General features: G+C 40.1%; 1 protein-coding gene across 1 annotated transcript in view; it reads left to right on the top strand.

The window, feature by feature from the left end:
* LOC126458546 (nucleolar protein 10) overlaps positions 1-15,734 on the top strand; it is a 99,985-nt gene that overhangs the window by 80,059 nt on the left and 4,192 nt on the right. Inside the window, exons 6-13 of the mRNA XM_050095662.1 lie at positions 3,252-3,480; positions 3,596-3,715; positions 4,109-4,246; positions 4,333-4,500; positions 4,582-4,745; positions 4,888-4,978; positions 10,527-10,774; positions 10,858-10,954. Of these exons, the coding sequence (XP_049951619.1) occupies positions 3,252-3,480; positions 3,596-3,715; positions 4,109-4,246; positions 4,333-4,500; positions 4,582-4,745; positions 4,888-4,978; positions 10,527-10,774; positions 10,858-10,954 (1,255 nt within the window). The remainder of the gene's footprint in view (positions 1-3,251; positions 3,481-3,595; positions 3,716-4,108; positions 4,247-4,332; positions 4,501-4,581; positions 4,746-4,887; positions 4,979-10,526; positions 10,775-10,857; positions 10,955-15,734) is intronic.

The following is a 15,734-nucleotide window of genomic DNA, read 5'->3' as shown; positions in this document are numbered from 1 at the left end:
GCTCATAGTGCACCAAGCAGTTAAAATAAAGGAGGGCTCATTTAAGATGCTAAAATGCTGCAGGCAGTCAGAAGGCCATTCTCATTGTTCACCTTTCCGTAGCAGTCAATGGTGGGGTTCCTCGATTGCAGCTAATGCTGGGGTAAACTTGCAGTAATATCCAATTTGTCCAAGCACTGACTGAAGTTGCGTCACCATGGTAGGTGCAGAGAGCTGAGGAATGTTGTACAGGTGATTTTTGTAGCCCAGACACTTGCTGCTGAGAAGACATGTCCAAGATACTCCATCTGTGTTTGGAAGAAGGAGCACTTATCCAAATTGATGATGAGCTTAGCCTGATCTGTGTCCAAGTTATGGAAGTGTTAGTCAGCAGAGGATGCAGTGACAATGATGTCGTCAAGATAGTTTGCTGACCCTGTAACATCAGAAGCAGGTGCTTGAAGTAATGTTAAAACAAAGCTAGAGCTGAACTAACAGCAAAGGGTAGTTGGTTGAATTAAGAGTCCAAAAGGTATATCGACCACCACATTTGCTGGCTGGCTTGATCGAGGGGCAGCTATTGGTAGGCATCCATCGAGCCGATTTGGTAGAATAATTTCCCGTGACTCAGCTTCACCATGAGTTCATCTGGCCTTTGAAGTCAATTGATGTTGACAATGACCTGAGCATTCACTGTCGACTTAGTCTCCACAGTGGTAGAGAGTACCACTTTGTTTCTCTACAATGGCATTCTCCACAACTGTTGGAGATTGGTTCAACAATAACAGCTGCCTCCAGGCGGACGACTCCCGCTGCACCCTGTCCTGCAAGGCAAGTGGAACAGGATGCACTTTGTACAGTTGTGGAATGGCATCCGGATGGAAAGTAATATGAACAGTATTGCCCTTGGTGCCACACTGGAATGCAGAGAACAGGCTGTGACACTTAGAACAGAATTGCTCACATGCTGACCTGCTGTCAGACAGCAGATATCAATAAATGTTGAATAAATAGCAACATCGGTTGTAAATTATGAAATCTCTTATTTTACAGATTGATTTTGGTCACTGTGTGGCCATCTTCAGTACTAAATACATGTAAGAACCATCAGATATGAGGGTCTTAACTAAACACAAATGTGACCCTATTTATAACCACCATCAAAAATTACAGAAACAGAAAGATATATGCAAATATACAGAGTCTCGCACATACCAGATTATTCGAATCTTGTAGGCCCATATCATAACAACATAACATTTTCTATGAGTTGTAACATGTAGTGTGATAATTATTTTCAACAGACATAATGATTCAATGGAGGTGATGTAAGCAAATCTTGGCATTGTTGTCCGACTTGTGGCAGAAGGAACATGTCATATGGCGATAGTACAAGACACACGGTCATGAGTTACCCAGCACTGGGAGCAAGATTGCATCAGAGGTGCTTCCAAGGTGTCACCTGAGGTCCCAATGGCTTTTGCAGCAGCTGGTGCCGCAGCAGGAGGAGGACATCACGACCTGCACAACATAGGCAGTTCGCTCAAGTGTGTACCCTGAGCCCTTGGTTGGCTTGAATGTGTTGCTGAGGGACAAACATTTGCCCAATGTTGGATTATGAAGATGGAAAAGATCCTTACAGAACTCTGCGTCCATAGTATGGACAAACAAAATTTCGTGAACAGCAATATCATCACAAGGGAGGGGCCACAGTTTTTGTTTTCACACTGGGAGTGACATTTGCGAGTCAGGTGCCGCAGAGTAGCTACCTATTCGGTGTAGGACTCAGAAGGCTTCTTGGAATTGCAGTAAAAGGAATGACTGGGTGTGGAAACAAAAGGACGACTCTGGAAGTAGGCCCCCAATCTGTCCTTAAAGTCCGAGTAACTCAATTCACCCAGTTAGGGAAAAGTCAGCGCACCAGCTCGTACACCTAAGTGTCGGTGTTAGCTAATAGAAAAGTCCACTTTGTAATATCACCAAGGGTTCTACAGGCTGTTAATGCCACTACAGCTGGTTGATGTAAGTCGTCCATTATTCCTGGTTCGAGCAAAGAGATGGAGTATCGAAGGCATACACCTGAGGTCGGCATAATACTTGTTCTGGTCAGCCAAACAAAACAAGAGGTGATCCTGAATCACACTCATCATTTTGAGAGAAGCTTCGAGCGACATGAGGAGTTGGGGGAGTTGCAGAGGTTGCAAGAGGTATGTACCACAAAGACATGGGTGCATATGGAGACCACCGGTGTCTACCACAGACAGGAGACCAAGGAGCAAGTGGTGATGTCCCCAACTGGGAGGAGCAAGGCCAAGACCACAGGAACTCCTATCTCCAGACCATGAATCATAGATTGTACCACCTGGGTCCACGCAATCAAACAGCTACAACAACCAAAATAGACAACTGTCCACCACTGGAAAGAGTGTGGAAGAAGTGTAGGGTACAAATAAGTACTGACTGCTTCAGTTTTGTGACATAGATATCTGACCAGTAGCATGTCACCTCAATATCATGGTGCTAGTGTATTGTGTTGCAACAACACAAGAGGGTGTCCTCGTTACGAACCATTTATTAGAAAACTCAACCTCATAAAAAATGGAATACAAAGAAAGTTCCATGTAGTCTGCCAAGAGACATCCAAGATCCTTGACAGTGACAATCAACGAAATTCCAGCTGCAGACTCACTGAAGACTGCCACATAAGTCCAGCAGAATTGGTTATAATATCACATGGAGGGGTATACTCGCTCTGCATGACTGAGTGCCATAGGTTGCGATGACGAACTACTCGCCAATTGGCTTTCCGGGGGAGATAATGTCATTTGACGTTTGGTTGGTGAAGCAATTCCCCATCTGAAGTGTCCTGTGGAGGAGGCTGTCAGTGTCTGCCTTGATGAGTGGTTGCATCTGTGAGGTAGGCTGCTGGTGATGCTGTGATGTGTGGAGGGATGTCGATCTGGCAGGTGCCAAAGAACATAATACACGCACACATACAGTTGCTACAGATTACATACACTAAGCAAGCAGTGTATTCCAGTCATGTTAATCACGCAGTTGTGTGCTACATAACCAACTAAAAGTGTACTAATATTGTTACTCTGTGTCCTGTGCTTAGTTTTGAGTTGTGATGGGAAAACAAATTATCTTGGTGCTGTATTGATAGGGATTAAGCACTGTAAGTTTACAGTTACGTTTTCTTCTATGTATTAGAGATTCTATTGTTAGGTACAGTGCATCAGCTCCAGTAACAGTCATCTTTTAAATTACAGACTTGATGGCTTCCCTTCCATCACTGCAATAAATTTTCATGGCGGCTTGACAGTTGGTGTGGGCACAGCTACAGGCCAAGTTTTATTGTATGATATACGCTCAGATAAACCTTTCTGTGTGAAAGATCACATGTATGGATTACCAATTTTGGATGTCCATTTTCATGAAAAGCAAGATCTTGTATTATCTATGGACAGATCCATTGTCAAGATATGGGACAAGACATCTGTAAGTTGTTTCAAATTTAAAAACATAATAATGTGATATTGCGGTTTTCTACACGGTTGCATCAGGCAGAAAAGTGATTGTTTTTGTAAGCACTGGATTGACATTTTATTTGCAGGGAAAACTTTTCACATCAATAGAAGCAGCAGTAGACTTCAATAACCTTTGCCTTGTCCCAAACTCAGGAATGATGTTTGTTGCCAACGAAGGAGTTAAAATTCAGACGTACTATATACCCGTAAGTTCAAAAGTTGTAAATTTAATATATGTAACAAAAACCCATTAGCATAGCAGTGACTGATGTAGTTTTGAGTTGCTGCCAGGACACTAATGGCTTGTGAAAGAAAGAACCTGAACTGTTATGTACAGCCATGGCAACTTGGCTGCAAGAAAAGTGAAAAATACAAGGATTACTCTGAAGAAATAATCAGTTAACATGAATGAGCAGTTGCTATTTATAAGTGTATATGGTCTGTGTCTTTGGTTTCTTATGAATTTTATTTGAAAAAAATAATGTCATGGTTATTTTTTCATGTATTATTTTTTTTTTTTTAATGTGCATAATCACACAGCATAAATAACTTCAACTGTGGCTAACATTGTCATGAATTGGTGGTTAACATACTTACAGAGTATGGGACCAGCACCAAAGTGGTGTGGATTTCTGGACAGTTTAACTGAAGAACTTGAAGAAAATCAATCAGAAACTGTATACGATGATTATAAATTTGTAACAAGGAAAGAACTAGAAGAGCTGGGATTAGATCATCTTATGGGCATGTATTCATAACTCTTACTAGTTCTCCTGAATTTTGTTTTTGTGTCTTTTATATACTAATTTGTAGATTTTCAAACATTTTAGGCACAAATCTTTTGAGGGCATACATGCATGGTTTCTTTGTGGATATTAGACTCTATAGGAAGGCAAAATCTGTGGCAGAACCATTTGCATTTGAGCAATATAAGAAGAAAAGAATCAGAGAAAAAATTGAAGAAGAAAGAGCAAATCGCGTGAAGTTACAGGTTAAGCAATTTCTTCATATTTTACTATAAACTGTTTAAGATATTATCAGTATATATCAATTATTTTATTTATTTTCACAGAAATTACCAAAGGTAAATAAGGATCTTGCTCTAAAACTTATGGATGAAGAAACAAATGTAAAGAAAAAGAAGAACACAGGTACAAATTTACTTAAGGATGAGCGTTTCAAAGCACTTTTTGAAAACCCAGATTTTGAAGTTGATAAAAATGCTGAGGAATACAGGTAAAATTCAAATCTCTACTTTGAAACAATAGTTTTCATCTAAAGAAATGCAAATTAGAATTTACTTTCAAATATCTACTTTGAAACAGTAGTTTCTATCTAAAGAAATGCAAATTAGAATTTATTTTTCTTGTTATTCCAGACTTTTGAATCCTGTAGTGTCCAGGCTTGACAAGGCACGTAAGAAAGAACTCAAGAAACAAATACTTACCCAACAGTTTGAACAGATTGATGTAAGTACTTATTGTTTTTACTGGGCTTTCTTACATCATTTCCTCGTATGAGACAAGAGATACATTTTTTGATGAATTAATTTGTTTGTGCATGAGCGAAGTGTTGATCTGTAGGAATGGCATTGTGCTAAGTCTCGAACTACTATACTGTTGCGAAACTTTCTAAATTTGATAGACTTTCAGTTACTTTTGAGTGTTATTTTCTCCTCTTAAGATGTGTTTGAGGAATTATCTTCCACATTTGAATTTAGTGTGCTATGCTGTCATGTGCTTGCATTATGAACTGAACTGCAAAGAAAAGCCAAACGCGTATATATTGGTTGTTGCTGCCAGATTTGTAATGTGTATTATGTTTACATTGCAGTATCATGATCATGATAGTAGAAAGCCCTGACTGGAATACTAATATTGCAAGGAGTGAAGGAAGCAATCTACAATATAGTAGAGGCCTTGATCAGACAATAGGCACATAAACAAGACTTAAAGTGGTACTAAGCTTACAGGCAGTGTCCTCTTTCACAGTTAATATCGAACAAACGCACGGACACACACACACACACACACACACACACACACACACACACACACACACTGTCTTAGTTGACTACATCATACCAGCACTGCAGGGTGGGGGGGAGGTCATATAGAGAGGGTGATGGGAGAAATGCGTGAAGTTAAGAAGGGAGAGGCAGCAAGAGTAATATGGTACTGGCAAATTCACACTAGCATGGGCAGAGGTCATGTGTATTGAACACTACCCATTATCATTTCCAAACAAAAGAAACATCCTACTCACAATCCTTCCATCTCTCCTAAAATGGTATTCTACCATCCAACCAATCTACAGAATAAGCTGGTCCATCCTTACATTACACCCACTTCCAGTGCCTTGCCACTTGGGGTCATGCCTTTCTGAAAAATTCACATGCAGTGTCTATCCTAAGCTATTTCATACTATTACATATCCTATCGTATCCTATCACAGTTAGTGCTGCCTGTGACAGCACTCATATTGTATACAAACTTCACTGTAACTTTTCAACATCATTTAATTTGGCGATGTCCATCGGCCAACTGTCCAGCTGAGTAAATCGTGGGCAGGAACAGAATTGGCCAGCCAGCACAACATGCTTGACTGCAATGGCTGCTTCGCAACCTTTGCCGTATAGATCACCCATTAACAGCTTCTCTGAATTACACAAATGGGAAATTACTTTATTCTGTACTGACAGTCTCCTTCCTCATTCCCCTTCTGTTTTCTATCCCCCCTTCAAAATCCATTCCTCTATTCCATTGTGTGCCACATGCAACTCCCCCCTACCTACACCAGAGTGAGCTCATTCGTGACATTCCCTTTTCATCCCTTTGCTGCCATCGTTTCCTTCCACCTCACCCTCTCCTTCCTATATCCTGTCTCCTATCAGCCACTCCATCCAACATGACCCTTCCTCCTAGTGAAGTGCCGACCCCTCATCCTAGTGAAGTGCCAGGAAATTGTAAGAGCATGTGCGCGGGCACGCGCATGTGTGCTAGCTCCTGAAGGACATCGTCCAATAGCTTAGCTTAATGTCTACCCAATGATGCCTCAGCTGTACTTTCAGTTGTTACCTTTAACCCCTCCAATAATATCAGATGTTTAAAGATGAATAACAACCACAAGATAAGCATGTTTAGTCACACACATTAAATTTCACTAATTAACAAATAAACTTTTATCAACTCAGTGTGTGTCTGTATGTATAATGGAAAAATCCAAGATGGAATAATGACAATATTATGAAAAGCATACCATATAAACCTGAATCTAAGCCCCTCTTTTATTCCTGGTTTTCCGGGTACAAAAACCACCTGCAGTGTAGAATTGAGTGCAGAACAAATGGAAGTTCTGAAAAATGGCACTAGGAGTTGCCACATGTGACTTTTGCTGTTGAATAGAAGTGGCACTATATATGCAAGCTTTTCAGGCACAAAGATAAATACTGGTGCCAAAACTTCCACACTAGTAAATATACGTAAAAAAAAGTCAGAAGACAATCTACCTTTTTTTGAGTTTCGGCCATTGAATTATAATATATCAACCAACAAAAGAAATAGAAATTCAGTATTGCTCATCTTCGAATATAGCAGCTTTTCAAATATTTGTAGTCCGCAGCTCGTGGTCTCGTGGTTGCGTTCTCGCTTCCCGAGCACGGGGTCCTGGGTTCGATTCCTGGTGAGTTCACAGGTTTTCACCTGTCTCAAGATGACTTGGTGTTTTCAAGAAGGAAGTTATTTCTCTTGTGGAAAAAAGTGCTAATCACGTTGCCAGAGACTGGTTTGGTGCAGTGCCACCTAGAAATGGTTACCTCATTTACCAGATTATATGGACTAAATGCACTTTTATCTTCTAAAAATTGCCTCCAAAATTCGGGTGTGCCTTATACTCAGAAGTAGTATAAAAATGTCCAGTGTTTGATTTAAAATTCTCGCAAAATGGCCAGATATTTGATACCGGAGGAAACCTGTCTCTACCTGGCAACATTGGATTCAACAGGCAGCAGGAGTGCACTGATGCAATGAACTTATGTCTAGCCTATGATGCGTCATTGCAATTTACAGTGACGTTGAACTGTAATTGAGAGTAATTTGTGTTATCACTAACAGTACAACATTTTTGTTGTAGTAGCTAGTTTCCTAATGGAAAAAATAAAAGGTATTCATATGGTGTGGTCTATAAACTGAAAGTAATAGCATATGTAGAAGAACATGGAAACAGGCATCTGAGAGGCATTTTGGCTCTCCTCCAACAGAAAAAACCATTCACGACTTGGGGGGGGGGGGGGGTGTATTATAGAAGAACCGAAAAAAATGAAGACTAAATGTCCAATTAGAGGACTGAATGCAAAATGGCCACAAGTAGATGATGATGTACTGAAATAGATTCAAGGACACCACCAAAATGGCATTTGAATTAATACAAAAATGTTACAGTAATACTTAGCAGACTTTAAGGGTGGAGTTGGTTGGTGCTACAGGTTTATGAAGCACCATGGACTTAGCATGCAAACCAAGAGAAGGTGGTCACACAAGTTATTGTTCACTACCGAACATGCAGGCGGGTAAGCAGGAACAGTGAGGAGTGATTCGATTTTTGGTGGCGGAGGGAGTTGAAGGCCATGAAATGTATTGACAGATGAAGGCTGTGTATGGTGAGTACAGTCTGATTCGTTCAAGTGTTGTTGAATGGCACAAATGATTCCTTGAGCGGCGCGAGCCACTGGAAGATGATGCGGAAGTGATTGCTTTAGTCTTGGACAACCACAGATCCATCAGTTACTGGGTATTGGCGTGAGCACCGCCCACACCATAATGCATCAACATTTGAACTTTTGAAAAATCTGTGCGCACTGGGTTCCTCACGAACTGACCATCGAACAGTGCAATATTCGAATGGCACTGTCTTTTGAGTCATTTGCAATGCTATCATGAGGAGGAATACGGCTTTCTGTCACGTATTGTCACAGATGATGAAACACAGTGTAACCATTTTGAACTGAAAAGCAGGCATCAGAGCAAGCAGTGAAGACATGAGACTTCACTGCCTTCAAAGAAATCAAAGGCTGTGCACACCAGTTGTGGTAAGGTCATGATATCCTCCTTTTTTTACCACAAGGGCCCACTGCTTGTCGAGTTCCTGGAATGGGGAACCTCCGTCATTGCCCAGCATTATCAAGCCACTTTACAGAACCTTAGATGAGCCATCAAGTCGAAACGCTGAGACATGTTGTCCATGGCATTATCCTCCTCCATGATAATGCCCGCCTACACACGCCCAATGCAGTGAAGATGACATTGCAGCAGTTTTGGTGTGACTTGCATGTGTTTGGACCTCTAAAACAAGCTATTCACGGACATCGATTTGCAATGGACTATGAAGTGTGTGACTGGGTCCAGGCCTGGATCCGACAGCAGCCTACTAGCTTCTTCAAGGATGGAATCAACCGGCTAGTGTTGCAATGGGATAAATTTGCCAACAGTTTTGGTGACTATGTTTGAGTATGTGTACTGTGTATATAACTACATTTTTAAGTTAATAAAATCGTTACTGTTACTTTACACTAGTGACTGGGCTTCATTTGAATGTCCCTTACATTATCATTCCATCGTTTTATTATTCAACATCGAAGGAAAACCAGTGTGGAACTAAGCCAAATACTGAATATGGACGAGACTCCTCTGATACTTGATGTGCCGAGTAACAGAACTGTTACCATGAAAGGTACTGAAACTGTAGCTGTAAAAACAAGTAGACATGAAAAAATGTTTTTTTAAGTGCAAAACAATGCCAAAACTTTCTAAAACACTGCAGGTGTTGTTTGCCTACATGGCAAGCGTTGGATGGACAAGGATGGTATGAAATTACAAATTAAAGGAGTGTGGAAGGTAAAGAAACGTACTTTTTTGAAGAAGAGTTCTCTTTTTGTGCCAGATCACTTGAGAAGTCATTTGAAAAATTCAGTGAAAGAGAAATTGAGACAGGGAAAAACAAAGCTTGCTGTTATTCTGGGAGGACTTACTTCACAACTGCAATCTTTTGATGTCTCAAGAGTTGAACCACTTAGAATGTATATGAGAGAGGAATGGAACAAATGGATGATGGATGAAACCCAGTGTGAATTCACACTGAGGGATCTTTAAAATGACCTACAATCAAACAAGTGTGTCAGTGGATAAAGCAGTCATGGTTTAGAGTGAGAGAAGACATAATTGTTAAATCTTTCAAGAAGTTCGGCATAAGTAAAGATCTCAATGGTAGTGAAGACTGTCTGATATATGAAGAGGTCAATGACAATGATGAAGAGGTAGAAGAAGAAGAAGAAGAAGAAGAAGAGGAGGAGGAGGAGGAGGAGGAAAGTTCAGATGACAATTTTCAGGGTTTCGAAAGTCAGTTTGGTTTCATAAACTAAGAACTTCTTTTAGTCTAGCTTTGCAATCTAATAGTAATTAAGGCACTTCTTATACAATGTAATGTCTTATAGTCTATAATATATGGTAAATCCTGCCCCCAACAAAGTAAAGTGATAAATGGCAAATGTCGACGAATATACATGTCATGTAATGTTTACATTCGTATTATTTTTATGCTGAATAGTCAGAAATGAAGCAGAACAACTGACTTTTGTACTAATTTTTAATCATGTAAAGCTATAAATTCTGTGCAGACAAATTATGTCATTTTAAATGTTTTAAAGAGTACATTAATCTATAAAATAACATTGCTTAAGCTCGGCTGCCAAGCTTATGAATCAACCACAACTGCTATAGCTATATCTTCATCCAATCTATCTAATTTGTATCTAATGTTAGAATGAACCAACTTTGTTTCAGTTTTGAATTGTGTACATTACAGCTGGGGTCCTCTTCCTCCGTCATGTATTTGCTTGCACATACTATTGTATGTTGTTTCATTAAGCAGACCTATGTGCGCACTGTAAAAAATGCTGATTGAAACACCAGATATGGCTCAGAATCATACTTTTAACTGCATGCACTACTATATGATTCACAGGATGAACCAGAAGGAAGACCCAGCTCTGATGAACAATCTGATGATGAATCCAGTTCAGATGATGATAGAGAATGGACAAAGGAACTTAAGCGGCAGCATCGTTTATTGCGACGGGAAGCAAGGCAAGAGGTAGTGGAAGAGGAAGAAAAGCCAAGTAATGAAGCAACATCTAAACCAAAATTTTTTGAAATAAGAGAAGGAGAAGAGTTCAAGGGAATCAACGCAGCATCCTATCAGAAAAAAAATAGGTATGTCATCAACAATATTTTGTTTTGTAATGGCCTTAATCCATTGGTAAAGAGTTAACTTTTAAACACGTTTCTGCCTTTAGAGCAACACTAGGCGAAAGGTTGCAGAAGGAATCTAAAAGCAGTGTCAGAATTCTTGGGGCATCTGGAAGCAGAGAGATGACATTTACTATACGTAAGGTAAGTATCTTTTAATGTTTCATTCATCTGTGTGTGTGTGGGGGGGGGGGGGGGGGGGTGATACCACTTGAGAGTAATTACAGTTCTTCAGTAATTTGTTGTTTAATTATGTAAATATTTTTTACTTGTCACTGTATCCAAATTTTTCTCTTCTTACGAGAACTCCTTACAGACTGCTCTGCCACTTTGGTTGTCTTTATACTTAACATGATTTGAAGCTTGCTAAAACAGTACGACACCAGTTCTCATGCAAACTAGATATAATCACCTTTGAAGCACTGTTAAGTACAACACATTTCGAGCATCTTTGACAGAGCAGCCATTGGGGGAGTGCATGGCCTATAAGTATTATAATTTTAAGTCATGCCTTGATTCTCAGTAGTAGTAACATCCTTTTTTTACTTGTGTTTCAATTCTGTATTTGTTTTCAAATAGAAATATTAATAAATGAATATAGAATCATAATTTTTAATAAAAATAACATCTTTTTTTTTTAAATTGTTGATTATATGAAAATAAATTAAAATTTGAAACAGAAATGCAAAGTGCCTAATGTTAAGTGAAAAAAAAATATGTTATACTGTTCATCTCTATTAATGGAAAAGCTTTTTATTTTCTATTTGATGTTTCACATTTTTGTATCAAACTTTCATGTACTATTCAATTTTTATGTTATTAGTTATAAACAAAAAAATTATTTTTATTGAAAATTATGATTCAGTTATTTGTTTATTAACATTTTTATTTGAAAGTAAATATAGAATTCAAATAAAAGGAAAGAACAATGTTGCTAGTAACGAGAATTGAACCAGCATCTTTTAGATTATATAGCTCGCATTACAAGACTTGTACACTATGGCCTCAGCTACTGGCAGCTATGTTAACCCTTTCGTGGTCCATGGGGGATATTTTAAAGGGATTTATGTTACGACTTCTGTACACTCTTGGCATCTAGTGGCAGTCTGCTGCACCAGCTGTAGTTTCTGTTTAGTATGAAATATAGCCATCAGGACTGTGGGAAGTATATATCCCACTAAACAATGGTGTTTTAATGGTTATTGGGAAGTATGGTTACCACCAATGGAGTTTCTGGAAGAGACTTGGGAAGTATATTTACAACAAAATTAAAGGGTCATTTGTGTTCCTTGGGAAGCATACTTAGTACCAGTACCAGCTTAGGGGTATCCTAGAGCTTTTGGGAATACATTTTACCATCTCTGTCTAATCTTGACATCGTGTGGTAGTACACTGTACCGGGTGTACAAAAACTGCTACAACACTCAGTTTCTTCTTGTCGTGGAGTTCCTACTGTTGTCGGAACACATTGCCTCACTACTGCAGCACACGGTATTGTGACCTGTGTCAGCTCATACCATTATTGCGTTACAAAGTTTCAAGGATTGTTTTCGCATTGTGGTAAGTAAACTTTAATATTTTTTAAAATAAAGTAAAAGAAAACACAAAATAAATGTTCATTATTTTTTTACGTTTAATGGCAACACATAACAGGGCATAAAAGGGAAGGGGGAAATCCATTTACCATCAGTTTTAATATCTCACAAAGGTGCCATGATGGTATATGTACCACCATAGTTTTTGGTCGTAAATCACAAAAATATAATTATCAAAAAATAAATACAGTCAGTTGATCACATTTCTAATAGGATAGCAAGAAAATTATCTTTGCTGAGTTGTTACAAAAAATGTGCCCGCGGAAGGGTTAAGATGCTCAAAATGTGTTGTACTTTTAGTGTTCCAAAATCTTCGAAGATGAAAGTGATTTTTTTTTTTTTTTTTTTTTTTTTTTTTTTTTTTTTTTTTTTAACTATGTTGTATTGCTTATGGTAACTGATGAAGGCACTGACCTCCAAATCCACTGTAAGTATGAAGAAAATCAAAGAGGGCGAGTCCATAAGATCCCTTGTCAGTATTCTTGTTTCAGTGGTTGAATGTATTAAGCAGCTTGATTAATTAGCATCTCTGAAGATACATGTTATTTGTCAAAAGAAGGTTTCAAATCCTTGTCCATCTATCCAGTTCTAGGTTCTCTTTCCTTTCTTTGTTTAGTTGAGTTTGTCCATTATCTCTAATGACCTCACAATTGACAAGGAATTTTAGTCTAACATTATTGAAATACCAGATAAAAATGAAGCCTGACTGCTTAATTGGACTTGCTTTGTGTTTTCATACAGATGCTAATGAAAATTGAACCCTATAATTGACTTCAGCATTCTTATTTGGAAGTAGACATGGAAACTCTGTGGATGGTAGCATACAGACCCAATATTGCAAGAAATTGCCAAATTGTATTGTTAAATGTGTGATGCCCAAAACTATATGATAACGCTCTACTAAATGTTTCACAATTATTCATTGTTCACCATTTGATAATGGCAGTTAAAAAAATTGTAGGCTGTTTTGTAGTCTATGTCTTTCTTCCTTTTTCTATCTGTACCCGGTTTTTCTATGTTTGAGAAAGAAGAATTCTGAAGGGTCTGTAATCTCAAGTTTTTCTTTGTTACACAATAATGTTTCCCTGTGGATTGAACTATTCTAAGTTGCTATTTTACACTCCTGAAAATGGAAAAAAGAACACATTGACACCGGTGTGTCAGACCCACCATACTTGCTCCGGACACTGCGAGAGGGCTGTACAAGCAATGATCACACGCACGGCACAGCGGACACACCAGGAACCGTGGTGTTGGCCGTCGAATGGCGCTAGCTGCGCAGCATTTGTGCACCGCCGCCGTCAGTGTCAGCCAGTTTGCCGTGGCATACGGAGCTCCATCGCAGTCTTTAACACTGGTACCATGCCGCGACAGCGTGGACGTGAACCGTATGTGCAGTTGACGGACTTTGAGCGAGGGCGTATAGTGGGCATGCGGGAGGCCGGGTGGACGTACCGCCGAATTGCTCAACACGTGGGGCGTGAGGTCTCCACAGTACATCAATGTTGTCGCCAGTGGTCGGTGGAAGGTGCACGTGCCCGTCGACCTGGGACCGGACCGCAGCGACGCACGGATGGACGCCAAGACCGTAGGATCCTACGCAGTGCCGTAGGGGACCGCACCGCCACTTCCCAGCAAATTAGGGACACTGTTGCTCCTGGGGTATCGGCGAGGACCATTCGCAACCGTCTCCATGAAGCTGGGCTACGGTCCCAACAACCGTTAGGCCGTCTTCCGCTCACGCCCCAACATCGTGCAGCCCGCCTCCAGTGGTGTCGCGACAGGCGTGAATGGAGGGACGAATGGAGACGTGTCGTCTTCAGCGATGAGAGTCGCTTCTGCCTTGGTGCCAATGATGGTCGTATGCGTGTTTGGCGCCGTGCAGGTGAGCGCCACAATCAGGACTGCATACGACCGAGGCACACAGGGCCAACACCCGGCATCATGGTGTGGGGAGCGATCTCCTACACTGGCCGTACACCACTGGTGATCGTCGAGGGGACACTGAATAGTGCACGGTACATCCAAACCGTCAGCGAACCCATCGTTCTACCATTCCTAGACCGGCAAGGGAACTTGCTGTTCCAACAGGACAATGCACGTCCGCATGTATCCCGTGCCACCCAACGTGCTCTAGAAGGTGTAAGTCAACTACCCTGGCCAGCAAGATCTCCGGATCTGTCCCCCATTGAGCATGTTTGGGACTGGATGAAGCGTCGTCTCACGCGGTCTGCATGTCCAGCACGAACGCTGGTCCAACTGAGGCGCCAGGTGGAAATGGCATGGCAAGCCGTTCCACAGGACTACATCCAGCATCTCTACGATCGTCTCCATGGGAGAATAGCAGCCTGCATTGCTGCGAAAGGTGGATATACACTGTACTAGTGCCGACATTGTGTATGCTCTGTTGTCTGTGTCTATGTGCCTGTGGTTCTGTCAGTGTGATCATGTGATGTATCTGACCCCAGGAATGTGTCAATAAAGTTTCCCCTTCCTGGGACAATGAATTCACGGTGTTCTTATTTCAATTTCCAGGAGTGTACTTGGAAGATGAGAATTAGTAGTAATTGACAAGGACAATACATACAATATGTTTCAGTGAATGTGTTGTTGTCTACAGTAGCCTATCACTCTGATATAACAAAATAAGCATTTTTTGTGCTGGTCTGAGAGCTTAATTCTGTGTAAAATCTGGATTAACTTAGAATAACATATATGCTTATCAACAAATCTAGATTGGTCCATATGTATGAATAAATATCTACGTTGTAGATTGCAGTTTTTATCTGTCTGGTTGAATTGATAGAAAACGCTGCATCTGTTTGAGATCACTCCTTCATGTAGATAGTAACAGTAGGCATAACCAGAAACACATTACATTTTATGCTATGACCATTTTTCAGGACTGACATAGCTTTTTGGAATCTCCAAAATGCTGTTGTCCTCTATATACACTTTTGGATGAACACATCTTGAGTTTATTACACACAAAAGACTTCTAGTAGTGAAGACAACTGCAGAAGTAGAAACACTACTTTTGCATGTTGTCAATAATGTCTAGAGTAATTTATCACATTGTAAAAGCATACTGATACATCACTACCAATCATCTGCTTTTTCTTGGGTTAACTCTTACTTAACTCATTCCTTTATTGTACTTCTTATGATGTTGTATGGTATTGTGTTTATGCTGGACAAATGTTTCTGTATCAGGAGACAAGTAAGGCATAACTTTTGCATTACACTAATTGATTCCCTAATTAGAGCTAATACGTTATCTACTGAGTAAGATAACCATTTGAGTTCATGACGCAGTCAGAAAGTTCACT

The sequence above is a fragment of the Schistocerca serialis genome, chromosome 2, assembly GCF_023864345.2.
Source record: "Schistocerca serialis cubense isolate TAMUIC-IGC-003099 chromosome 2, iqSchSeri2.2, whole genome shotgun sequence".
Taxonomy (NCBI): Eukaryota; Metazoa; Arthropoda; class Insecta; order Orthoptera; family Acrididae; genus Schistocerca; species Schistocerca serialis.
Note: the sequence above shows the minus strand (reverse complement) of the source record. Positions and strands in the feature narration are given on the sequence as shown.